The 26349-nt window shown below is 37.9% G+C and overlaps 2 protein-coding genes and 1 long non-coding RNA gene across 7 annotated transcripts in view; 2 read left to right on the top strand and 1 right to left on the bottom strand.

Annotated features, from left to right (window-relative positions):
• The first annotated feature begins 281 nt into the window (after positions 1–281).
• On the top strand, positions 282–8423 carry CCN6 (cellular communication network factor 6). The gene is made up of 5 exons (XM_039351928.1): positions 282–607; positions 4477–4768; positions 5368–5610; positions 7071–7264; positions 8013–8423. Exons 1-5 carry the CDS (start codon positions 557–559, stop codon positions 8292–8294), a joined length of 1062 nt encoding a protein of 353 aa, XP_039207862.1. The 5' UTR covers positions 282–556; the 3' UTR covers positions 8295–8423.
• Positions 8424–9339: 916 nt separating this feature from the next.
• TUBE1 (tubulin epsilon 1) lies at positions 9340–25355 on the bottom strand. Of its 4 annotated transcripts, none has more exons than XM_039351223.1 (12): positions 25214–25355; positions 25014–25087; positions 22252–22304; positions 21164–21221; positions 19160–19275; positions 17668–17789; positions 16066–16253; positions 14663–14838; positions 13938–14078; positions 11703–11843; positions 10693–10867; positions 9340–9836 (listed from the first exon to the last, which is right to left on the bottom strand). In XM_039351223.1, the coding sequence occupies exons 1-12, from the start codon at positions 25236–25238 to the stop codon at positions 9678–9680; spliced, it is 1428 nt and encodes a 475-aa protein (XP_039207157.1). In that variant the 5' UTR covers positions 25239–25355; the 3' UTR covers positions 9340–9677. The 4 variants fall into 4 exon arrangements, with proteins under 4 accessions (XP_039207157.1, XP_039207160.1, XP_039207159.1 ...); XM_039351226.1 differs by having other exon boundaries at positions 21164–21216; positions 25214–25278; XM_039351225.1 differs by lacking the exon at positions 25214–25355 and having other exon boundaries at positions 21164–21216; positions 25014–25150.
• The window catches only part of LOC120311571, a 102490-nt gene continuing 101345 nt past the window's right edge, over positions 25205–26349 (top strand). For both annotated transcript variants that reach the window (XR_005557661.1, XR_005557660.1), the window contains exon 1: positions 25205–25339. This is a non-coding gene — a long non-coding RNA (uncharacterized LOC120311571). The remainder of the gene's footprint in view (positions 25340–26349) is intronic.

Here is a 26349-nt window from a genome sequence, read left to right on the forward strand (position 1 = left end):
TACCATACTGTATTTAATTATATCTGCTTAACTTGCTTGTATTCATTTTCTAGGAACTGGACATTTGTTAATATTGCTACATCCCAATACTGATATTCTCATGGATCTATAAACATTTAAATAAATAAATAAATAAACAAACGTAAATGTAAACCCATGCTTTCTAGGGTATATACCAGAAACGGGCAAACAAGAGTTCACCCTCAGCATCTGCTGGATCTAAATTGTAAAATCATGGAATATACTTCAGGCTCCAAAAATGTTCTCAGATGAGGAAGAAGCCTTTCAAATAAAAGACCTTCCGAAAAGTCATTGTGACCAAACCATCCTATGGAAGAGACGGTGCTCCAGAAGAAAGAAAGAACTACTTGACAGAGTGAGGGCAAAGCTTCATCTCGGTGGAGGATTCCAAATATGAATCTGTGGGTCTTTGTCAACGTGCCGAAGAGAGGAACCTGGCAGAGTAGACAGAGGACACTTTGTCAACAGCCTGGGCTCCTGCACAGCTCAGCCTGTTCGCTCACTCTCTGCTTTTCATTTCTGCCATCCCAAGAAAATGCAGTGGGTCCTCATCTCCACCCTTCTTACAATCCCTTATATTCAGCAGGTAAGTGAACTCTCTAGAAAGATGACCTTGTCATATCAAAGGCTGATCTGTATCCGAACAAGCAAATCTTACTTAGAGAAAAGGGTAGAGCATAATAATCAATTGCTTCTAATTGTTTGCATTAGTTGCCTGTTTGAAGTCACATTTTTTATCACAATTTCTTGATTGAAATCCTTCCCCCCCCCAAGCTTTCAATTTGTGTATAAAATATATGTGTTTATAAGTATAAATAACCACCACAGTATAAGCTGTTGGCTCCTTTGTTTAAGATCCTATTGTAATTTATAGCACAAATTATTCATGTTTTAAAGATACAGAATGTTATAGAGCTGCTTTCACTTCAACTACATCTTTGCATGACCACTAAGAATTATCCAAACTTATCAGAAACAGACTTTATAAAACAGTTAATTCTCTCATTTTTTACTATGGATTTACAGAAGAGGCATTTTGCTTAATAACATTTTTTCCTCATGAAATTCCTATAAAGTGCTTCTATTTTAATTTTTGCCCTATGAAGTTAATTGAGAAAGCTGAAGTGTTAATTCTTATAATGTGAACACAAGAAGACCAAACTAGGAATATATTGTAGAACATTCAAATGATAAAAAGGCAGATTACTGTAAGGGATAAAATGGGGGACATCTAAAATTTTTAAGGTGATCTGATCTGTTGATCTGTTAAGCATATGGGTTATTAAGGGATAATTTTAATGTACTCTTCAAAACTCAAATTGTTTATCTGTTTTTATGGTGAAAATATGCTTCCTAAATCATGCTATAATTTAATTAAGATAAATTAAGCTATTCTTTTGCATGGATCCAGTGTAATAGGATTATGTCATATGATATTAATTGCAAATTGGCTCTTTGTTATCTTAATAGAATGAAAGTCCTACTTAAATTGGTGTGAATATTTCAAAATGACTCAAATCCCTTTCATTTCAAAGTGTAGGACATAAGTAATCCGGATCCACGCTAGAGTCTACAGTAGGACGGATTAAAGGTTTACCTGAATTTATTGATTGCATATTCAACACATACCAGATCAGGGCTGCAAAAATCTGGGCAAGGTAGTATTTTGTATGTTGCTTTGCTGCCATCTGGTGGTTCTCTGGATTTTTGCAGCTCAGATCTGGTAGCCTATTTTATTTTATTTTATTGCTTTTTAATTTTATTTCTAATTGATTGCTCAACTCCTGTTAGTTTTTTTTTTTAAATTCTGAAAAGGACTTTTGAAATATTGACTTCTGGCTGATTAACCAAATCAGAACTAGAGCTGAAAGAAGAGTTGTTATAGTGTATGGAATTAAATACAAAAAAGAAATAAAAAGGAAAAAATGATTTTAGATATTCTCAAACATTTGGCTTGCATGAAATATACAAGTCCATTATGCCTCCAAGTTAGCATCTCAAGTAAGACCTTCAGCTTCCTGAATGACAACACAAGGCATTATTAAAATTATAATTTTTTAAAAATAAAATGATAAAGATCATTAAAATTAGGGGCATAAACATTTTCAATGAGCAGAAAACATGTCTGATTACCTCAAGGGAAGCAAAACACCGCAATTGAAGAATGGAGCTAGCTTTTGTTTTATTTTAATTTAAGTACAGAATCTAGTGCTCTGTGATAATTTGGCACTGCAATTCAAAGAATTTCCAACTGGAGTCCAGGTTGGAGAATGCTGTTACCAAGGATATTACCCTATAAAAGTGTTGTGCTTTGTTGAATAAACTCCAGATGGGAAGATTTACAAATAGCACCAAACTATATTGTTTTACAAATTACAATGATTGGTGCACACAACAAGCTAAGCCAAATTATAGTATGGATTAGAGTGCTATATGAACCTTCTCTAAATGAAAAGTAGTATGGGAAGTCTCTGTGGGAAAGCAAATGTTCTTTGTTCCAGAATATCTTAATTTGGTACTTTTTTTGTCCTGCTACTGCAATCATTTTTGGTTAGCATACCCACTGGCTCTGCTGATTGGGGGAGAGAGGCATCATTGTCAGCCATTTAATCATATCTGACCCTCAATCACTCTATAGACCAGACATGTCAAACTCACAATGTCACGTGACATCGCGCAACGTATCGGGACGGTTTTGCCATTGCCAGCAATGGGGTGGGCGTGGCTTCCGGATGATGCATCTGGCCTGCGGGCTGGCAATTTGACACCCCTGCTATAGACCAACACTCTCCATGCACCTCTTTCTCGCACCACTTCCTTCAGATCCGCCATAGTCATCTCAATGTCATCCTTCATAGTGTCCAGTCATCAGCTGTCATCAGCTAATACAGTAGCCCTTTCTTTTTCGTCTGATCCTGCCCAGCATGATTGACTTTTCGAGTGAGTCAGCTCTCATGACGTGATTGAAGTATGACATTGGGGGTCTTGGCTTCAAGTGATATTTTTGGGGAGATTTGGCCTAGCATTTTGTTTGTTATTTTTGCAGTCCACAAGGTGTGTAATAGTTGCCTCCAGCATCACAATTCAAAGGCATCCACCCTTCTCCTATCTGCCTTTTTCAGAGCCCAGGTTTTGCAGCCATAAGTAGCAATTGGAAAAATTATTGTGTTAACTAATCTTTCAAGTGCCATGCACCTTCTGATCTCAGAGCTGCACTCATCACTTTGGTCGATTTTAGAGCCCAGGAAGATGAATTCCTTTACTGTTTTGATAGTATCATTGTTGATCTGTACTCTGACCTGTGTGTTCTCTGCAGTTGTTGTTATCTTTGTTTTCTTGATGTTAAGGTGCAATCCAAATTTGGGGTGATAGGAGCTGGAGTTAAATTCATCTGTAATGTATTGAATCAGAGAAGAAAATGTCTAGGAAACGTCCTTAAGTATAAATGTATCTGTCTGAAATAAGGACACATTTGCTGGTCTGTGTTTTCCATGTGGACGGAGAGTAAAACTGGGTGAAAATATTTTGCAGCATCAACAGCCTCCTCCATGAACTGCCCTGATCCACATAGGTATATATTCTCAAGGCCAATCAAGTTGTTTTGGTCATTTACCCCAATTGGCAGAGAAATATAGTAATGAATCTGTTTCCTGAGGTAATTGTCTTGACCTGCCTGTGTGCCCTGAGTGATATGGAGTCATTCCACTGCAATGCAACTCCAGACAAAGTCTCCTTCCATCTGGATTCTTAATGCATGTATTGCTGAACCAAGCACACTTGACTTTGAGATTAATACACAGATATGTAAGTCAATTGCAGTCCAGTTAAATAAGTTTTCACTATGCCTGCATGCCAAGAAATGTCATGCTTAGATCAAGATGTGACACAGATGTCCTATTTGGCCTCATTTGCCTTGATAGCCTTAGTAGGGGGTGTTTGTCATTTGGTTGATAGTCTTGTGCAGGGGTCTTCAAATTTGGCCCGTTTATGACTTTTATGTCATAATTCCTGGCTGAGGAATAGTGGGAATTGAAGTCAACAAGTCATAAAAGGGCCAAGTTTGAAGACCCCTGGTCTTGTGCTTCAGAAATATAAGAGGAAATGTCTTTTTCTGTGGCAAGGCTAATGGTTGTCTTTGTTTAGCCAAGGAAGATAGATGATAGATATTGTCCTCTTGCTTTGGTCCTGAATCTTCAATGGCTCATGAGATCAAGCTATAGGGAAACACATTAGGCATTACTTTTAGGACTCCTAAATAGACCTGTATGCATTATGCTATTTTGTGTTTTAGGAGTCATTGAGGTGGAAGAATAATTGTACAGGTTGTAGAGTGTCCCACTCTCTTGTAATAAAAGGTTATTAATATTCAGGATTTTGTTGCACTTGGAAAAAAAATAAGACATAATATGTCATTGCAAGCTTTCCAGCTCTCAGATGAGTCCACCTGTATGAAAGCTTTCTTTCAGGGCATCAGGCCAAAGGCAACATCAAGGAAAGACTGGAGAAAGTGCAGCCAACAGTGAACTGCATCAGCGCCAAGAGTTATGTCACTGGCCCTGCAGATGCCCACCTGTGCCAAGCTGCAGTCCTGGGGTGAGCCTGGTGAGAGATGGGTGTGGATGTTGCTGGATGTGTGCCAAACAAGTAAACACCACCTGTAATGAAGCAGAGGTCTGTGACCATCACAAGGGACTCTACTGTGATTACTCTGCAGATAAGCCTAGGTATGAAAGAGGAATATGTGCATGTAAGTCTTCACTGTTTTCTTTTCTATTTCTTATCAAGGGACAGCAGGGCCGCAAAGAAAGGGCTCCCCAACTGACCCACGTTCTGTACCCTGCTATTTTAATTCCAAAACAGAGATAAGGGAGCATACTCTGAAACAGTGGCTTGTATCACTCTCTGAAATAACAGAACATATTATTTAGCTGTTAATGACACTGAAAATTAATTGAACAAGTGAATTTTTGAACTGGAACTTTCTTAATTGTTAGGAATCTAGTCCCACCAAAGCTTTCCAAAGCTAACTAAATAGATTTCCCCTTTAAAAAGGATTTTTAGGATTAAAAAGCTGAGATAATGGAGATATTAGATCCTGTTTTTTTGGTCTATGGAAAATACTGAAGAACTAATCTTAATAAACATGCATGTGTTTTTATGTGCATGCAAAGTGTTTTGAATGAAACATTCTTTAATACTAATTACCTGCTTCATTATTTATTAAATTTATATCCCATCCATTTCCTTGATAGGTAACTTCAAACATATCACCAGCATTCTCCATATGCAATATTTATATTTAATTGATTTCCCTGACATTTATTCATTTTGTTTTGCTATTTCAAGATATGATAGCCGTTGGCTGTGAGCTAAACGGTATGTACTATACCAATGGCCAATCTTTCCAGCCTTCTCCTCTGTTTTCGTGCCTGTGTGTGAATGGTGCCATTGGATGCACACCGGTATTCATCCAGAAGTCAGCATCAAATAATTGTGCATTGCACAAGGACAAAAAGAAGGATGGATATTCCAACTGTGCTTTAGGGCATTTGGAAGAACGGCGAACAAGACATTACCGAATAATGTCAGGTATACAAGGTTGGACCAATGAAATATTATTGCTGTTAAAAAAAAAAAGAACAGAAGACGTGTCTTATTAATTTTAAAAAAAGCTAATAATAAATATTTTGTTAAATTTAGTTGCCATCTATCTCGCCATAGGGCTGCTTTTTTTTTTTTTTTTTTACCAAAAAGCAACAAGATCTGAGAACAGGGCTGGCCTCTCCACATCTGCCAGATATCCAAGAATATTCTACTTCCCCAGTAAATTAGAATCCATTCAAAATCATGCACATGGCTGCTAAAGTTTCAGGATAGTCTGGCATTATCATGAGATCTTGTGTGATTTCTGCAATTTCATGTGAAACGTTTACCTTGAGGGATTGGCTTTCTTTGTGAGGGCAGGGGAGGAAGAAATGCCTGACCTACTGCATGATGTCAAACTCAGGGCCAGAAAAGCTGATGCCTGTTTCAAGCTTGCTGGGAAGCTCCATTTTTTAAATTTGGGGTTCAAGGATACCAATCCTTTTCTCACACCTGACACATTAGGATAAATAAGCAATTGTGGAAACGCTGCCTCAAATTCTAAAAACCAAGCAGCTGACCAGTTTTATGCTATTAATACATGGTTTGCACGCAGCCTTATAAATAGTTGTTTTCACAGTCGTTTATTTTGCCAAATGCAAAGCTTTATTGGAATGTCCACTGTCTTTCTTGCTTTTTTTAATTTACTGTCCTAGTTAACAAGTCCCTGTAGAAAAGGCAATGCAATTACGTTGCATACAATAAATCTAAATACACTATCTGTTAAAATATGCTGCTTTGTAACCTTGCTTTATTTATTTCAGATCTGTGACAGTTTTTACTTTGCTTCCTGCACTGAGATTTTAAGCTGCTGTTTACTTCCCAGGTATCCTGGCTCTTCTGCTTTGTCCCTTGAGCTGTGCATTGTTTATGTCTCATCAATCATCCTCTGAAACTCCCATCAGGATTTGCTAATGGAGACTTAAAAAAAAAACAGTTTAATACAGAGAACCATTAGTACTCAAAATCTTTAAGGTCATTCCTCTTGAAGAAAATCAAATTCATATAGAATTAAGTTCAAGAGTAAGAGGTACCAAAGTTCTGTGAAATGTCATGAAAATTTGAAGAGGCACACATCCATTGGCCAATTCTGCAAAAAACAAAAAACAACCCTTAAGCTCATGAACTTAAATCAGGGGTCTTTAAACTTGGCCCTTTTATGACTTGTGAACTTCAATTCCCAGAATTCCTCAGCTAGCCATGCTGGCTAAGGAATTCTGGGAGTTGAAGTCCACAAGTCATAAAAGGGCCAAGTTTAAAGACCCCTGACTTAAATATAGTGCCATTTTTAAAATCATTTTTGCCATATTTTATCTTATCCTATTATGGTTTACGTGCTGAGGTATCATTCAATATTTTTAGCCTTTAGTTTAAAATGTAAAAAAAAAAATAGTTCTGCCTTTTAGCTTTCAGAAATGTTCCTCTTGTTTTGAAAAAGAAATGCCTCATACAAACAACTCCATGGACACCTTGTTCCCGAACTTGTGGTATTGGCATCTCTGACAGGGTGACCAACGGAAACAGTAAATGTGAAATGAGGAAGGAAAAGAGACTGTGTTATATTCAACCCTGTCAAGCAAATTTTACAAAGATTCTGAAGGTAAATTGTAAGGCCCAAACTGCCTCTTTACTCAGAAAACAAATGCTTAATGAATACAGATTTAAAAAGAAACATAGTGCATGGATGATTGTGCAGAGCTATCATTTTGCCCTTTAGTTGAGTTATGGGCTAGGAAATAGTAGGGTTGAGGAACAGGAGTCAGGATTAATAGCTCAGTCATTTTAGTTCTGTGGGCCTTTTCCTACATTGCTTTTATATCTACCAATTACTTTTAATTAAGGATTTGTTGCCTTCTGTCTGTTTTAGTGATTGCTGATGGAGGGGGTAGGCATTTTACATCGGTTGCATTGAGTTCTTATGCTGGCAGCCCATCCTGCTCGAACAGAGAGGGGAGGAACCTTAGCCATCATGGCTAACTCAAATGTCTTGGCGACGTTTTGACGAAGTCCCATTCGTCATCTTCAGGCTGCAACATTGCTCCTCGAATGTTGCTTCGAGGAGCAACATTGCTCCTCGAAGCACGAAGCTGAAAACACCAGCCTGAAGATGAATGGGACTTCGTCGAAACATCGCCAAGACACTTCCAATTTTACGCGGGAGAAAACCCGAATAACCAAAGACCTACATACACCCGCGAAAACCTCAGAAAATACACACACACACACACACAATAAATTTACTTGACCAAATTACATAAGGGCATTTAAAAAGCTGCCCTAAATTTTACTATGTAATACAGTATGCATATTGACCATAATTTTCTATGTTTTCTGTGTATATTTTTGAGATTCCAAAAGGAAAAACGTGTCGGCCCACCTTTCAGCTCGCTAAAGCTGAGAAACTAGTCTTCTCTGGATGCACAAGTAGACAAATATACAAACCTGTGTTTTGTGGAATCTGCCTGGATAAGAGATGCTGCATACCCAATAAGTCTGTAATGATTACAGTACAGTTTGATTGCCCTGAGGAAGCATCCATCAAGTGGAAGATGATGTGGATTACATCTTGTGTTTGTCAAAAGATATGTGATGATCCAGGAGACTTGTTTTCTGAACTCAGGCTTTTATAAGAAATGTGTGGAAAGAAAATACCCCCTCCTTTTTTTTTGCCATGAAAAAGGTGGCCACGTCCATACTGAATGCAATTCACTACCCAGTATATAAAATATTAACCAAAAGGATTATTTTTAAAGTTTTGAATGCCTTTAAACCCTAAGAATAAAAAGGAACTATATGAGAAAAAAACACTTATTTGCAGTATTATAGTCACTCTGAGCAAGAAGCAAATGATTAATGTGTTGATTTCAATTGGTGTGATTTCAACACAATTCCTGAATATAATAAAACAGATTTACTTCAACCTGGTTATATACTTGAGAAAAACATCTTCATGCACACGGAATGACCCATTTTATGTTATAGATATGGCTTGCTTGTTATAACTTTCAAAAATTCTCTTTCTGGAGTTGGTAGGTATCTTTTTCAAAATATCTACGCATCATAATATGATTCAAAATGTCCACCTTTCATAACTCAACATGCCCATATAATTTAGTTTGCATTTAGCAGTAACTCCCCAAATCTCAGTCAACAGCATAGCAAAACTAGCAATACTGTACATATATTTTTGTAGAAATAGAGACTGTGTATAGAATTTCATTTTACTCTCAACCTGAAGATTTGCTCTATAACTGCTGTTTTTGTTAATCTTTCTACCTAACCATCAAAAGAAACAGGAAAGATCCTGATCTGCATAATGATTATAATTAATAATTATGACAGTGTTTCATTTTCAAGAACCCATAGAAAAATGCATCTCATTCAAAGCCACAGACTTCTGAAAGACTGCATCACACTTGGCTCTGAATTAGAATAACATCCAATAAAACTAGCAGTGTGTGTGCCTAAACCTCAGTTAAATTGGAGTAACTGATAAAATCTAAAATAGGGAACTGGATTCTAAACTAGACAGGTTTTACTTCATATTGGGATTTCTGTCTGCAGTAAACCTCATAGGTCAATAGGACAATCAGCAAATATTGCACAGGTAATAATTCCAAATTCAAAACAAGGAATTATTTTACACTTAAGGTATTATAAAAATCATGAGAAATATTTATATTCAAAATGATTTATTTCAAAAAATATACATACAAAACTAACAGTCCTTGAGATAAAAGTGCATTTCACAATATGTACATTGAGATTTGTATTATCCAATCTCAGTACAGTCTCTGTGCAAAATAAAAAAAATACGTTATGAAACAGTTGGGCAGACTGAATATTTCCACTTTCTTTCAGGAGTAACAGTAATTCTGATTGTCACAAATTGTTAAGAATTTATCCAACTGAATTCAGCCAACTTGAATGGTGTTCACCGTGGGTTAGATTGCATGCACATTTATTTATTTTTTTGCAAATAATTGAATTTTTCCTGCTATGTCCCTGCATTGCTACATCACTATCTTCAATCTTGGTGGATCTACTGCAGGCCCACTGTTAGCAGCTTCAAGCTGATTATAGTCCTCTATTAAGTTTGACAGCGATGAAAGTGCTTCAGAGAAACAGTTCTGATCCATCCCATCAACGTGTAGGTAATGATGAAGGTGAGCCTGCAGAAACAAGTATTAACTTCAGTTATGCAGCATATCCTTTACTGGGATAAATATTTCACATAAATGCAATTGTTCTCCTAAAATTGAAAAGTAACAGAACAAATGACCACTTATAGTGGAAAATCTATGCTTGTTTTTTTTTTAAATCTAGATATCATCTGTCACCTGCACTCTCTCTCTCACAGTCTTTTTCTTGTTCCCTTTCTCTCCCATTCTGATTATATAACTTTGCACTGCAGCCAACTGGCCATTTATATACCTTCAAATATAATACAATCCTACTTACAGTCTATAAACAGGGAAGCCAGCTGACATAGGTACATGATTTTTTGATACAGAGCATTTCCTTATACTGAGAATAACACAAGTATAAATGAAGTAATTAAAATAGTTGTGTGACTTCTCATTTTAGGGCAGTAATGGCGAACCTTTTAGAGACGGAGTGCCCAAAAATTGGCCCTGCCCCACTCCACCCCCTGCCCCGCCCCCACTCCACCCCCACCCCGCCTGCCCACAAGGCCACTCACTACCTCAAGGGCCCACCGCAGATCACCTAGGCAGCCCAGCAGCGCCATGGCGGCCACACCCTCTGCCCACACCCCGCAGCATCAACTGTGCATGATGGGGTGTGAGGGCAGAGTCTTGTCTACGCTGCCTGGCTGCCATGTCCTTGGCTGTGCTGCTCCGCGTGGGCCATGCTTGGGGGCGACGCTCCTCCAGAAGGCTGCTAGTGAGGAGAGGGTCACAGGAGGAGGCAAGACTGGAGCAACAGCACATGTGCCCACAGAGAGGGCTCCGAGTGCCGCCTCTGGCACCCGTGCCATAGGTTTGCCACCACTGTTTTAGGGTATACCTTTTTCTTGTAGAGCTTCATGAATCTCTCTTTGAGTTCAATGAAAGTTGGTTTAATGCAGGTGTTATTTGCCAGTGCCAACAAAGAATGGGAATGGCCAACTGGAGGTACTGAACACAAACCAGTTTTCCATCCTTCTTGATTCCAGGATACAAACTGAAGTGAAGGCTTCAACCTGCAACCAGAAAATTAGGGCTGAAATAATAGCAAGCAATTATTAGTGCTACATTATGCTTCCTAAATGGACTATAATTCCAGGCAATAAAGTCAGATTATGATTAATAAGATTAGATTAGCATATCTCAAGGGTGCCTGGTTGGAGAAGATGCCATTACACAGAGCAAAGTTAATGGCAGATCTAACTATTTCCAGTGATATTTAATCTGATGTCCACAGCACTAGTATGCAATAAAGACATTCTAACTATCCTTTTAATGGAAGTGCATTCAAAAGCATTTGCCAAAAATTGATGCTAAATCGGAGTTTTACATTCTGTGTGCTAGTTTCTAAACCATGTATCAAACTGATGTCTAAAGATGCCTAAAGATCTTGGGAACACAGAAGACGCAATAAGACTCTTAAGGGAGAAAACAGCTTTGTCACAAGAGATTCTTGAGTCCAGGGAGATGGTTGGTGGGGGAAACATGAGAAAAATAATAGTTCTGCCTTAATACAGCAAGTATAGGTTCCACAGAATAATGACTCTGTAGGCTTTATGATTCTTACATATTCCTAGCAATAAAGATCTTTCTAGAAATCCAAGTGATTCTTGTTTTCTGAGTTGGCCAGCCTCGCAGGGCTTCTGAACATTACATGTACATCAAAATTCTATGTTAGAGAAAATGGAAGATTAAATTACCAAACGCTTCTGTATTCTCAACACTATAATCATTTACAACATAAGTGTACCTGTGCATTAGGAAGAGATCACACTAATCTCAAAAATGCTGTATTTTGGCCTTTTGAAAAAGCAATTAGTAATTCTTGAGAACATATATTTTAGTACAAACCGTTCAATATTTCTACGAAGATCTGAAACTTGTACGTTTCCTCTGACTAAGAGGGCGCAAGCAACGTACAAATTATGTCTTGGATCAGCGCGTAACAGCTGGTGTTCTTTGCTAAAAGCATCAGAAAACATTTGATCCAACCTAAAAAACAGAGGAAATGTTTAACAGTATTAAGAATATATGACAAATAAGGTATATATGTATTTTGTATATATTCTGGTTGCAAGCTTTTGGAAACTATAATATACTGTGGTTATATGAATAGTAAGAAGATATAAGTAGTAAGAACAGTAAGAATTTTATTTCCTACAATTCTCCCCACCCCACCCCTGGTTCCCAAAAGGCCAGGTACATGTTCTATAGAATCTCAAAAAACAATATAATCTTCCTTAAAAGGAAAAGAAAATCAGATTTGTTTGTAGATTCTGACAATAGAGCAGACTGAGCAAAACTAATACAAATTCTGGTCAAGTGAACAGCAGGCCTCACGTCTCCTGAAGAGGTGTAGTTAAACTAATACAATCCTTAGGTCAGAAAGGCCTTGCGTTTTGATTATATATTACCTGAAATAAGGAAAATGAGTTTTCCCATTTTTAGTATCCTTATTTAGACACATCAATCAAACCGGTCACATCACAAAGGGTTGAGAACTAGCAATAATGTCTATACACAAAAGGATAACACGAAAGATAAGCCAGCTGCTTATCTTCTCAGTGCAGTTAGCAAATAATATGCCAAATACTTAAAACTATAAGAATGGATGGAAATGGAAAGCATAACTAAAGGTGAGCAAGCAGGATTCAGAGAAGAACATATTCTTGTACTATATCGTCTCATACAGAAAATGTTCAGAAAAAGAAATCCTCTGCATATTTTACATTCTTACATTTCAAAGCTGCCCATTATGCACCAGAAGGCAGGACAAGAACCAGTGGATGGAAACTAATCAAGGAGAGAAGCAACCTAGAACTAAAGAGAAACTTCCTAATAGTGAGAGCAATCAACCAGCCGAATAGCTTCACTGGAGGCTTCCAAGAAGAGACTGGACAGCCATTTGTCTGAAATGGTATAGGATCTCCTGCTTGAGCAGGGGGTTGGACTAGATCAGTGGTCCTCAACCTTTTTAATACCGTGACCCCCAACGGGTCGTAAGTCGAGGACTTTCCCTGCCCGGGCCCGGGAGCGCCGCGCATGCGTGGTGCCGCCCCCTGCACCGGCCGAAGCGTAGCAGAATGGGACTTTTGGCGGGCTCAGCAGGGCAGAGACAGCCTGGACAATTCCTATTGCTTTTGAAAGCCAATAGAATTAGACTCTATTCAAGAGACTCTATTCTATTGGCTTTCAAAAGCCAATAGAATAAAGGGAGTAGCACAGCTAAGGAAAAGGGGAAAAAAAATGGCGGACTGTGTTGTTTGGCGACCCCCGTGAAATGGTCATTCAACCCCAAATGGGGTCCCGACCCACAGGTTGAGAACCGCTGGACTAGATTATCTCCATGGTCCCTTCCAACTCAGTTATTCTATGTTATGTTATGATGTGTTACGTAGAACTATTCCATGGGAGAAAGTTAAAAAAATATTTATTGACAGGCACCTTTATTGATTCACAATTAACACTAATTCTTTTTTAAGAACGAGATGCCATTCACAAAGGAGCTTCTCTGACACCCTATGCATACAAAAAGGAGACTGCCAAAAATATATTCAGTTCTGTTCAAACTGTATATCGACTGTATGGTAGAAGTCCTAACCTACCCAGACTTCCATCCTCCTAAAAAGGCAGGGCATAAGATCCCAATACTCCTTTATGCAAATGACATTCTCCAGGGAGAAAGAAATTCACATGCTCTTTTATTGTAGCTTCTATGAGGATATTTAGAATAGTTGTTACTATATCCTTGCTGTGACAATACTCAGGAGGAGTGGATAAGCACTATGTGAACCTCCTTCTCAGATATAAAACTTTCTACTACCTATTTTATGCGTTCAATACGAAAACAGTTGACGCAAGGCTAAGCACCATTTTTTTCCTTTTAATATTTTATTTAGACTGCTGATCACTGAACAAAAGAAATTTCATTTGTTTTCACCTATGGACGTTACAAAGCAGATTCATTTTCAAGTTATACAGCTGTCATTTACATGTAAAAATAGCCAAGAGCTGAGAGTCTCCAAAGCATAATGCTAGTTTTGACAGGTTACCCTTCTAGGAACAATGCTGGATAAAAATACTCACCTTCGAGAAGGCACATTAACATCAGCCAGAGTATAAAGAGGAGTCAAGCTGGAAACTAGATAATGAAGTCGAGGAAAGGGAACCAAGTTCATGCTGATTTCATTAAGATCCATATTAAGAGAGCCTTCAAATCTAGCAGAGCTGAAAATAACATACAAAAGTTGTATAAGATCAAACAGTCCTTTTCATGCTGGAGGAGGAGATTACAGATCTTCTCTGCCAAGTTACGTGGTGCTTTAATAGCTCTAAGTTTAACAATCAGACTAATCATAATACTTATTTCAGAAGGGTAGAAAAGGGGAAAAAAATCCTGTGACTTTGCCCTTACTACAAGACCCAGACTGATGGAAATTCTACATAGGGATATGCTGATATTTTGCAAAACTATACCTATGTTTATCAATTATACATAAATGCTGCAGAAACAAAGTTTCAAACTTCTCATTCAAAGCCAAACAGGGCCTCAACAAAATAATGAATTTTACCCTTTCAGTTTAGCAAGTGTGCTCAGGGACTTTACAACTATTTATTTTCTTTCAACTTTGTCTGCCACTCCCAGCATCTGGCCTTTTAAGCTTCTCACAAAAACATCAACTCACATCATTTTTAAGGAGATGGCTACTTGTAAATAAACAAGTGGAAAAATGTAGAACCTTTATTACAACAAGATAACATATTTTAGCATAAGCACAATATATATATATTAGAAGGCTTAAAAAATTCACCTGGTCAGATTCAATAGTAAGTTAGCCACAATGTTGTTCATAGCATCAAAAGGTTTTTCTTGAAGATGTTTTATTCCACCTGCACTCGAAGTCACCAAGCTGCTTTGTTTCACAGTTGATCCTAGCTTTCCAGAGTTGGACATCTGGTTAATTTTACTAACTATGTCAAATAAAGACTTTGGAAGAAGAAACAAAAACAATGAAAAACATTTATATTATGTGGAGTCAATAATTATTGTATAGTTCTAATTAAATCCATTGAGCAGGAAAGATATTTTCAAAGAAGTTCATCACAATGCAGGAATGCAGCCTTATTATGTTTCTAATTTGTCTCAAATACATGTAAACCTTAAAAGACAAAATAAGCGAAACTATAATGGATTGGATTTTATAATAGAATGACAGAGTTAGTTAGTCTTAGAGTAGCTCCATGAAATGGGTAGAGCTTATGATATTCTAAACAGTGCTTTCAATTAAGGAGTTGGACTAGGAAGATGAAAAATCCAAGATCAGGTGCATGCTCCATCATGGATATTCAATAAGCGATTGTGGATTGTCAATATCACTCAGCCCAATTCACAATGGAAATGTGAGTAGGAGAATGCAATTTACACTGCCTTGGGCTCCTAGAGATTGGATATACACATAAATAATAACATTGTTATTAAAACTAATTAGAAAAAAAATAATTAAAAAAATAAAAAGTTGCAAGATGCTTCACAAATTTAACATCCAAACACATGCTAAATCAATGTAGAGCAGGGGTTGCCAACCTTTTTGGATTGGCAGCCTGGTGGGAAAGGAAGGGGGAGGCACCTTTATATGCGCGTGCGCACACACACAAATGTGGCTGCGTGCGTGTGAATGGGACTGTGAGCATGTGCGCTCCACAAATGGGGCTGCTAGCGCCAATGTGCGGATGGCAGATTAGTTAGCGCCAGCACAAGGGAGAATGAGCACACGTGCATGTGTGCATGCACTGGCCAGCCACTCATGCGGCCCGGTAGCCAAGAGGCTGTGGCCTGGTAGTGGGCCGTGGCCCATAGGTTGGGGAGCTCTGATGTAGAGAACGAAGCAAAATATTTAATTCTTGTTAAATGCAGAATAAACATATTTGCATATACATACAATACATACACTTGAAAGGCTAAAAATTTACACAATACCTACATTGGTCATATACTACTTTAATAAGGAAATATTTTGTTTTTATTTAAAAAGTGCAAAAATGTCTCTTCTCATTTTAAAAAGCAAAGTTGTCATTGGTCTTCATTCAGAATAGTTCCACAATGGAAAAAGCCTGCAGAAGCTATCAGTTCAGAATTTATACTATAAAGTTTACATTAAAGATGGAAAAGAACTGCCCTTCTAAGGTCAATTCTCAGGCCCTGACAAATGCTCACCTCATTTTCAATGGGCAACACGCAGTCGGCATGTTCGCTGAGTTCCTTCATAGCCAACACACTGTTATATGGGGACGTGATGACATCATCCTCACGAGATGGATAAACTGACGTCACAAATCTATACACTTCTGGAAATTCATCTTCGAGCACTGTTAGTAAAAATGTACCAAGACCAGATCCTGTTCCTAGAAGAAATAAGGGAATAACTACAATGACAAAATGACCTGTCTTACAAATTATAAGATTCTTTTTAAAAAAATTCAAAATCAACGTTTACACAATTTACCTCAGGCAACATCTATTGGAAAACATATGAGAAAATGTCTTAGACAAGCCCCTCCCTAGTTCACCCAAAGAGAAAGTGAAGGAGAGGGGAAATCCTGACCTATATGGCATTGATTTTTTAGCCTGGTCTACCTTGTAAGGCTGACATTTACACATTCATTTAAAGGCTGCCCTTAAAAAAAATCCTGAAAGTTTCAGGCCACAGAAAGAATAATAATGTGCAAGATGCCAAATATTTTTTGGGGCTCAGTATACTGGGCAGGAAATCAATGTTTCCTAAGCTAAATCATACAGGAACTAACATATGTGACTGAGGATGCGTCCGTAAAATGCTGTGTTGCAGAGTATTCTCTGTAAGATACAGCCTGAAAATACATTACTGCAGGATTTTTCAAACTTTTTCAGGCTATGAAACCTGTTACATTTAATTTTTTTTTTTTTTGCAGGATTCCCATGTTGAGAGGCAAAGCTCTACTGCTAAAAAATTGTCTGTGTTCGAGTGAATCTTTTTTTGGCCCTTATTTTCTTAGAGAACCCATTTAAATTTTCTAGGGTTCTGTGGAAGATAACTTGAAAAGCCCAGCATTAGAGAAAAGCAGAGGAACACAATTAATTACCTAAGTATTCATGAATTGTTTCATTATAGGCTAACATACAATGACAGATTCTCCTCATGTAGGGATTTTAATACTAAGCAGGGGATAAAGCCATATCTCACGTTTTGTTGCACATGAAATAGACAAACATTTTCCCTTCTTGAAGTTCTCTAATTATGCATAAACAGAAAGTGGAGAAGCATTGATTTTGACCCGAAATATTGTACCTCAGAACTTTTCTTGTGCTCAAGGGCATTATGAAATGCAAGAACTCTCATATATATCAAAGAACTCAAAAGTAACGTAACAGCAACATGATTTTTGTAAAGTATATAAACATAAAGAAAAATGTAATTTAAAAAAATTCCATCCACTAATAATTTTAATGAATATAATCTTTTGAGGCCAATGAAACATTGCAAGATATCTCCTTTATTTTAAACATGTTTTCAGTGTAGTGAACTTTTTTTTACAGAATTTTTGTAAACATCAATTGGCATACTTTGCCCAATGCAACAGCACTTCCTATAACATGACCAGCAAGGTGGAAATGGAAAGAAATGAAAAAATGTTGCCTCATAGCAAATAGAAAAACAACTGTGATGTTGTATTCAACTCTCAGAAGTCATAAATTTCTTTCCAATTTCCAACCAAATGGAAATTTCTTATTGGATGTAAGAGTATATGGCTATATCTCTGGGACTAGAGCAATACTTACCCCCTCCCATGGAATGAATAACAAAGAAGCATTGCAGACAGTCACAGTGTTCTGCAGTTTTCCTCAATTTTTCAATAATATGCTCTTGGTACTGACATCCATACACACTGTGACCCACAGCCCTGAAAATAGGAGATTTTTTAATATGCTACCCTTCTATTTCAGTGGTAATATTAACACGCCATCTTTTGAGCTCATATGTATTAGTGTCCGATTTAAGCACAAGCAACATGATAAATGGAAGCAGGCCTCTTAGCCCCTTCTTCCTCTTTTGGTCCCGCTGGTTTGCGTTTCCCAGTCCACAGCTAGCAAAGTCAAAAGCTGGTTGACATAGACCAGGGGTAGGTTACCTTGGCTCTTTTATGACTCGTGGACTTCAACTCCCAGAATTCCTTAGCCAGCATCGCTGGCTCAGGAATTCTGGGAGTTGAAGTCCACGAGTCATAAAAGAGCCAAGGTAGCCTACCCGACATAGATAGAAAGGGCAAAGTGTTTTGTCTGTTTAAAGTCAAAAATATATTTGAAAATTAAAAAAAAAACAACCAGCACGAAATGATTAAACTGATACCAATAAACCACTCGTCATCTACATGGTTCCAGTCTTCACATGCAATTTAAGATGATTGTGGTCATAAGTCAAATTACACCTTCTATGTAATTGGAAATCTCTCTTAAGAGCATTTGTATGAAGTTGGGTTTGGGGGGGGGGCTTAAAGGTTTAACTCTTCTCTTTGGTTAGCTGCTCCAGTTTGTTCTTAGATCAGTGGTTCTCAACCTGTGGGTCGGGACCCCATTTGGGGTCAAATGACCATTTCATGGGGGTCGCCAAACCATGCTGTCCGCCATTTTTTTCCCTTTTCCCTAGCTGTCCTACTCCCTCTTATTGGTGGCCACACCCACTTGGGGGTCACCACAACATGGGGAACTGTATTATGGGGTCACGGCATTAGAAAGATTGAGAACCACTGTCTTAGATGAATGAAATGAAATGAAGCAGCAGCAGTTAGGAACAGATGAGCATGTGCCTGATAAAAAGAATTTGGACCAGCTGGATTCCTCCCCCCCCCCCACAAAACTATCTATTACCAACTGTCCTAAGAGAGTTATTTCAAAAGGCAGGCAAACAGATTGTCATCTGGACAGTTTCCTCAAGGGGTATTTATGACCAACTGTCCTAATGGAATAAATCTAAGCCATCATATAAATGTTTATATCCTGAAAATCAGGATACAAAGTGTACAAGGCATAGATCAATGCAATTATATGCAAAAAAATTAAATATCTATTTATGGAAGCATGAAAACAGGAGATATGAGATATTTGGCAAAACAATGATAATTTTGGGATTTAAACAGTCATCTTAATATCCTTTCAGGAATTGCAGTAAGTGCAAAAGATAGAAAAAAAAAGAGTTCTTAAAATTTCTATTGTATATGAAGTTTTTCAAAGAGAATCTGGTTGAAGATTTTTATGAAGCTGAATTTATTCTTACCAATTGTTCCCTGAGCCAGAAACATCTGTGATCAGCTGTTTGCTATCAAATACCTCTCTCAATGGCCCCTGAAGTATTTCATTCACTACACCCTCTTCCATGTCAATAAGTAGAGCCTGAGGGAGCAGAATAAAAATAATTTACTCAGCATACCTTTAAAAACAGGACACAAAAATAAAGTAGACATGCTTTGTTTAATTTTCACATACATTTTTAATTTTGAAAAAGCTGACTCCAGAAAAATATACCCTAAATTCTCATATAAAATGAACATTTAATTTCAATTATCATTATTAAAAATAGCTCGAAGATCAAATATACACAAATATTTAAATACAAAACAATAAATGTAACTTTTAGACTGAAAAGATATGCTTTTACTAAATACTTGCTATGATGTCTTAGTTCATTGGATTTATCAATGTGATTTGTCTCAATAAGCATATTTTCTAAGCTCCAGCATGAGTTTTTTTGAAGTATCTCTGATTAAACTTTGTAGTTTTAATAATGATATTCACGCCAAGAATACTTCTGCAGCAAGAATGCTCAGGAAAAATAATGACTCTTAATACTATATATCAACCCTTTCTGACAACTGAATATAAAAAGGGAAAAGTTAGCCAACAACCATAAAGACATTTTTCATTAAGAGAGGCATCTGTGCAGGCAGATTTTTCTGTGTAATCCTATTCCAAAAGTGTACTTATTTTCATTTTTTTAATTTCCTATTCATACTCACAATAAATTTATTAAACAAAATTTGTTTTTGAAACTGTAGTAGATATATACTGTTAAATATTTAAATATTAATGTCTAAATCAGTGGTTCTCAATCTTTTTAGACCGGCACACATGCGCGGGGCCGCCCCCTGCGCGGCACGCATGCACGGTGCCCCCCCTGCACGGCACGCATGCGCGGCACCGCCCCCTGCGCTGCCCCGTGTGGCACGCATGCGTGCCGCCCCCCCTGCGCTGCCCCCTGCGCTGGCTGAGAAAAAATGGCGGATCGCATTGTTTGGCGACCCCCGTGAAATGGTCGTTCAACCCCAAATGGGGTCGTGACCCACAGGTTGAGAACCGCTGGTCTAAATTAACTACTTTATTGCTAATCCTACACTGTGTGATGTACTATATGTGTGATAAATAAATTATATCTGACATGATGTGACAGTGTTATAACTTGCATAGTAAAATTCAGTGGTTTTTTTGTTTAAAAAAAAAAAAGGTGCCGGAACTCCGTTCTGAGCATTCTATGACAAAAAAAGCCCTGGTAAAATTCCTTCTAATAGTTCACTTTTCAAGGAGACTATACACCATTGCATGCCCTATCTTATCTATTTGAAAACAGGGGCAAAATATGAGCAGATAATATTATAGAGCTTTACAAAGCAAAGCTGAATGGCACAAAGATCTCACTCATTTAACCAATCACATAAATATTATTTCTTTTTTTCTTCTCTTTCTTTTCTTTTTTCTTTTTCTTTTCCTTTTTTATTATTGTTAACTTTCTTATTAATAACCCTGTACTCTGCTCTGGGAAGCGAGGGGGGGAGGGTTGAGGGTGGGTGGGTAATGATAATATAGTCATGGTAGTTTATAGAGAGGTGCCGCTTGGGCATTTCCCCTATGCTGCGTTCATGTGTTTGAGAGGGATGAGAGGGGAGGAAGGTGTAGGGAGGAAGTAGGATGGTTAGAGGAGAAGGGGAGGGGAAGAGAGTAGGAGGGGAGGAGAGAAAGAGGAGGGAAGTAGGGAAGGATTAGAGAGGGTGGACGCGGCCTGGGCGGAATGGGCAGGCGGTACCAATGGTTAGGAATTTATTTTATCTTGTGAATTGAATTGTATTTTGTATGAATAAATGGAAAATAAAAAACTTTTTATTGAAAAAAAATATTATTTCAATAGTTACAGAGTAAATATGTTTGATAATAAAACTTTCCAAGTTAGGAACATTTTATAATCTACAAAGCAAAAGAAAGGGTTAAATTAAATATTTTCTCCTCTTACACGTGCTTTTAAGGAACAGATTTTTCCTCTGGAAATGTCAGCACTGTCACCATCTGTTCTAGAAAGATCAGAAGTCAGTTAGTTATAATCATAGATAAAGATCAGCCAGTCTTTGCAGGTGACATCACACTTTCTCATTTTATAGAAGAAAAACACTGACAGATAAAAACTGAAAAATATTTTCCTAATATGAAATAAAGAAACAGGAGAAATATAAATACTAAAAAAAGAAAAAAAGAGGTTTGGCATATGTAACTTTTTGCAGGATTTCAAATAGATAACATTGGAAGACTATAATGTTATCAGTACTATTTTCCTACTATCATGAAGATAAAAAGCAAGACAGATAAGAGGTTTTTTTTCAGTGCAACTTGATAAAATGATGAAGTTATAGCAAGTCCACTATATTAGCAAGCCAGAAAGATATAACTATACTGTGCAGGCAATGGAGCCATGGCTTGGAAATAGCTTTTTGTTCAGACTATGGAGGATAACAAATAAAATCAGAGCTACAAAAATTTAGATGAACAGTTAATATCCCAAATCTTTGCTGCCAACTTATGACCTAATAGTTCAGAGACTGAAAAATGGAACTATGATATTATTCTAAAACAATGAATACCAAGAATTATGGCCCAGTCAGAGTAAGTTAAATCATGACAGTGGTGTAACATTTAATTAATTAACCCAATTTGTATACCACACATCTCATCTAAGTGATTCTGGGTGGTTTACAAATAAACTTATTCTAATTCTGCCACACCCATTGATATTAGCATCACTACACAATCTGCTCACTAATCCAAAAATAAAGAGGTACAAGCTTCAATTCTAGGCTCGCTTAAGTAAATCCCACTGAATTGCTCACATACAGGATTGTAACAAAGCAAATTACTTACACAGCATCAATGACATATGGTGAACGATAAAGTCATACCATTAACGCCAGAACTTTATCTTTCATAAAATAGAAGAAAATGCTAACTTTCAGCAATGCAAAACCTGATACAAAAGAATCTCTCAACATATACAGAACAGTTTTAAAACCAAGTGTCTCAAGTAACGTATTACTTCCCAAAGAAACTTACCTAGTGTCCACATTTCTAAAGAAACTGCTTAATGCTTCATCATAAAGTCCTTTCTAAAATAATAAAAAATATTTTAAGTAAAAACTGAACTTGGGACCTGTGCTATAAACCATAGCACAAATATTTAAAAATAACTTTTTGAGATTATACTCTCTATTGTATTTCAAAAACCATTGCTGTAATTCAAAGCATACATAATGCGTTTATCTTGTTTTCTTGTACAGATATATTCTCTAAGTTATTTCAACAACAATTCTGCAAGATGGCTTTGGATTTTTTGATAGGTAAGTTTGTAAGCAGGCTCAAGACCTTCTGAACGCTAGTCACTCAAAATCTTACAGTAAAATTCATGTTAATAACTGTGTGAAGAAATTAGAAAGGACAAATTAGCAGTACTATTCAGAAACATAAATAACACAACTGTAATATCCCAACAAATCTGGGATGTTATAATACTGTTAATTAAAAAAAATTAATGAGGAATTTGTTTTTTTAAAAAATGTTAAAAGTATACAAGCTGTAATTTTTTGAATTACAGCTCACTTAGATAAGATAACCTTGTCATTTTTTTTTACCGTGGACACAACAGAACACATCAAAAATGAAATTTAGTTGTCTGCTCTCAGTGAAACATCCTTATTCTATGGTGGCTAGGCTTGCTATACATTTTAACATTTTTTTCTGATTTTAGATTTAGTTCATACTGTCACATATACTTGGAAGAGTTAACCTATCCTTTAATTTATGTAAGTTCAGCCTCCCCTCCGCCCACAGATCTTCAAATCAGATACAATGGAACCTGATTAGACTTCTTGTTCCCATTTGTGGATGGTTTCTCCAGCTTTCCATTGTAGGCAGCAAAAAAGCATCACCAAGAAAATTGTAATGTGTATATCTTGTTTTTGGTAAATAGCATGGGGCAAAGAAGTGTGTATTTTGAACTTTGGTTTGGAGAAGACTCCTGAGAATGGGTCTACGACAACTCACCATAGCCAATTCGCTGCAGCCAACTTGCCCATGGGACAAGTTACAAATATCAAAGAAACAGTGGAATAGAGTCATTAAAAAAAGAATGCCAAAGGAGGGACAAAATGAAATGTGAATGACAAAAATTAAAATATTTTTTTAAACTACAGGTAATCCTTGACTTTCAACAGTTCATTTAGTGACTGCTCAATTACAACAGCACCAAGAACAGTGACTTATGATCGTTTTTCAGTTACAACCTGTGCAGCATCCCCGTGATCAAAACTCATATGTTTGGCAACTGATTCATACTTATGACCATTGCGGCACCCTGGGATCATGTGAGCCGAGGTGGCGCAGCAGTTAGAGTGTAGTACTGCAGGCCACTTTAGCTGACTGTGTTCAGCAGGTCAGCAGGTCAAATCTCACTGGCTCAAGGTTGACCAGCCCTTCCATCCTCCCGAGGTAGGTAAAATGAGGACCCAGATTGTTGGGGGCTATTTATATATATATATATATATATATATATATATATATATATATATATACACATTGCTTACTGGTGTACACCGCTTAGAGAGTGCTTGCACTTAAAGCGGTATAGAAGTCTCATAAATAAATAAATAAATAAATAAATAAATCACTGTTTGCAACTTTCTGTCAAGCAAAGTCAATGGGGAAACCAGATTCACTTAACAACCAGATTATTAACTTATCAACCGCAGCGATTCACTTAACAACTGTGGCAAGAAATGGAGCAAAATTTGCTTAACAAATTCTCACTTAACAACAAAAAAATCGGGCTCAACTGTGGTCGTAAGCTGAAGACTACCTGTATTTTAAATAATTACATGGTAATTGTTGAATTATCCTGCAACAAGTTGTCCTGTGGCAAGCTGGCCACAGTGAGTTGTCTTACGGCGAGTTGGCTTTGGTGAATTGTCCCATTCCGCCTCAGAACACTGTGGTCACACAATACAACATAGTGATGGCTCACAGAAGAGTCCAGAGTTCTTATTTGAGGCACACACAATCAAGGTTCAAATTATTCCTACTCCCAATGTGAAGACCTCATTCTCCAATAAAGGATGAGAAAGGGGGAAGGAAAGAGAAGAGGGCGACCAGCAGCGAGGTGGAGGGACTCGGTTACAGCAGGGATGAATGCACCATCGGGAGACTTGAAGGATCAGGTTAGAGAGACAATCAAGGAGAACACCTGGTCGCCAGAAGCCAAAACTACTTAATAATAATAATAAAGTTGGAAGGGACCTTGGAGGTCATCTAGTCCAACCCCCGGTACACAATTCATCAATAACTGAGGCGGCGTGTCCGCGCGAAGCCGTGTTACTCAAAAAAGGAGGATTCCAGCCGGCTCTTAAAATAAAAAAAGAGTCGATGGACTCTAGCAGAATCACATTCCATGTGACGGTTTGTCGGAGAACTCCAGAACGTCACTAGAATCGTAGCCATGACAGCAGAACGCCGAGCGGGACCTTAATCTCAGTAACCAGTCGCCGGAACTACCCGGAACAGACGGGCTGCAGCGCCTCACCGTGGCGGCATAAATGACGGCTGTGGAGGCAACCACCTCGCCACAAAGGAGGGGGGATCTTCGTTGCTGCGTTCCCATTCGGCCTTATGGTCTTATGCGGATGGACCACAATGGCAAAACAAGGAAGTAAAGTCACCCCCTCCTTTTTTGACATTTTAAACAACGGGAAGGGAAACAGGTGAATAAGTAACCTTCGAACAGCATAACTGCGCATGCGCTCATACTAAGAGGTGGGGCTTGTTACCTTGTTAATAGTTGCGTGTTCGCGTAACGCCAGATCCCAGAAGCGGCATCCTATTTGGTTTCCGCATTGACCCACTGTATTGAGAGAGGGAAACAAACAAACAAACAAAAAAGTGGAAGGAGGCAGCTGTCATGGAGCAGTACGGAGGAGGAAAAAAAGAAAAAAGACTAAGAGGGACTGCGAATTACGTGCACGCTCACCCTGGACTACTACGGACTGCGTCATAACTGCTGCTCGCGCGGGTCTCGCGCTTCAGGCAGGTCTCGCCTGAAAGATGCTCTCCTCCCACCTTCCTCTCCTCATTCTCCGTTTGGAAGCGGCTTCAGGTCAGGAACGCAGACCCCCCCCTCGCCGTGTTGATTGGGCAGTGGCGCACGCGCAAACCGACGAATAGCGGGTGTGATCGTTTCCAGTTGAGTTGGGAGGAGGGGAATGTTTCAGCGTTTGCTTTGGGCGCATGCGCTGTCGCCTTTCGCCGATTAGAGCGGTTTTAAACTCCCGCCGGCGGGTATGCCGGGTAATTTCGGAGAGGTTTTCAGCTCATTTTTTTTTTTTTTTTAAATTCAGGATGGTGACCGGCACGACGCGGCATGTTTTTGAGTTGGGGGTGCTGCCTCCTCCAAATAAACGAGCCCTTGTGTCAACTCCCATAATCCATACATAATTCAGAATTAGAATTCTTTATCGGCCAAGTATGGTTGGACACACAAGGACTAATTCATATTCTTGTGGAAAAAGTAAAAGGACTTTTAGGAATTCCAAAGGCTGAAACAGAGGTTTATTTGCGCAAAGGTTCAGAAGCAATTAGGAGATAGGCAATTCTGAAGGGGGGGGCAGTTCCAATCTTTATAGCTTCCCCTTTCTAAGGAACAAAGGGAGTATTCATGGAATCTTACATTGTATATGGAATCTACATTGTATATTATGCAGTTAGTTTCTCACATGTTAGGTTCATTTCTCATGGGAAGACAATGATGGCAGTTTTACTTATACAATGTTTCTCAATATGCATTAGGTCAGTTAACACAGCTTTGCCAACACAGCTTTCTTCAGGAATTATGCAGACACATCATTTTGCTTTTAGTGATTTTTTTCATTATCATTATTATTATACTTTATTCATTTTTATTCTATGTTATTCTATTTCATTCCACTTTACTCCCCCCTTTGGAAGTTTTCCAGCTTAAACTTCCATTATTCTACCTCTGATTCAGGATCTCTTGAAGGTACTATTTTATATTCCCATAAGGCTAACATTGTTTCATGTTTTGCAGTTAATTGGGCTGTACTTTCTGAGATCCTCCGAATCATGGCTATAAGACAAGGGAGTAAGCAA

The sequence above is a fragment of the Crotalus tigris genome, unplaced genomic scaffold, assembly GCF_016545835.1.
Source record: "Crotalus tigris isolate CLP2741 ecotype Arizona unplaced genomic scaffold, ASM1654583v1 scf7180000018371.15429387391:27106975, whole genome shotgun sequence".
Taxonomy (NCBI): Eukaryota; Metazoa; Chordata; class Lepidosauria; order Squamata; family Viperidae; genus Crotalus; species Crotalus tigris.

What these genes read in the sequence shown, in the direction of transcription:
- CCN6 (XM_039351928.1), top strand. Translation starts at nt 557, where the DNA reads ATGCAGTGGGTCCTCATCTCCACCCTTCTTACAATCCCTTATATTCAG. An exon ending in CAATCCCTTATATTCAGCAG is followed by an intron (nt 608 to 4,476) that starts GTAAGTGAACTC and finishes CCTGTATGAAAG; the next exon opens with CTTTCTTTCAGGGCATCAGG. An exon ending in ACATTACCGAATAATGTCAG is followed by an intron (nt 5,611 to 7,070) that starts GTATACAAGGTT and finishes TCTGCCTTTTAG; the next exon opens with CTTTCAGAAATGTTCCTCTT.
- TUBE1 (XM_039351223.1), bottom strand. Translation starts at nt 25,238, where the DNA reads ATGACGCAGTCCGTAGTAGTCCAGG. An exon ending in TCTGTTCCTTAAAAGCACGT is followed by an intron (nt 19,276 to 21,163) that starts GTAAGAGGAGAA and finishes CTGCTCCCTCAG; the next exon opens with GCTCTACTTATTGACATGGA. An exon ending in TGTTGCCCATTGAAAATGAG is followed by an intron (nt 14,839 to 16,065) that starts GTGAGCATTTGT and finishes CTTCTTCCAAAG; the next exon opens with TCTTTATTTGACATAGTTAG.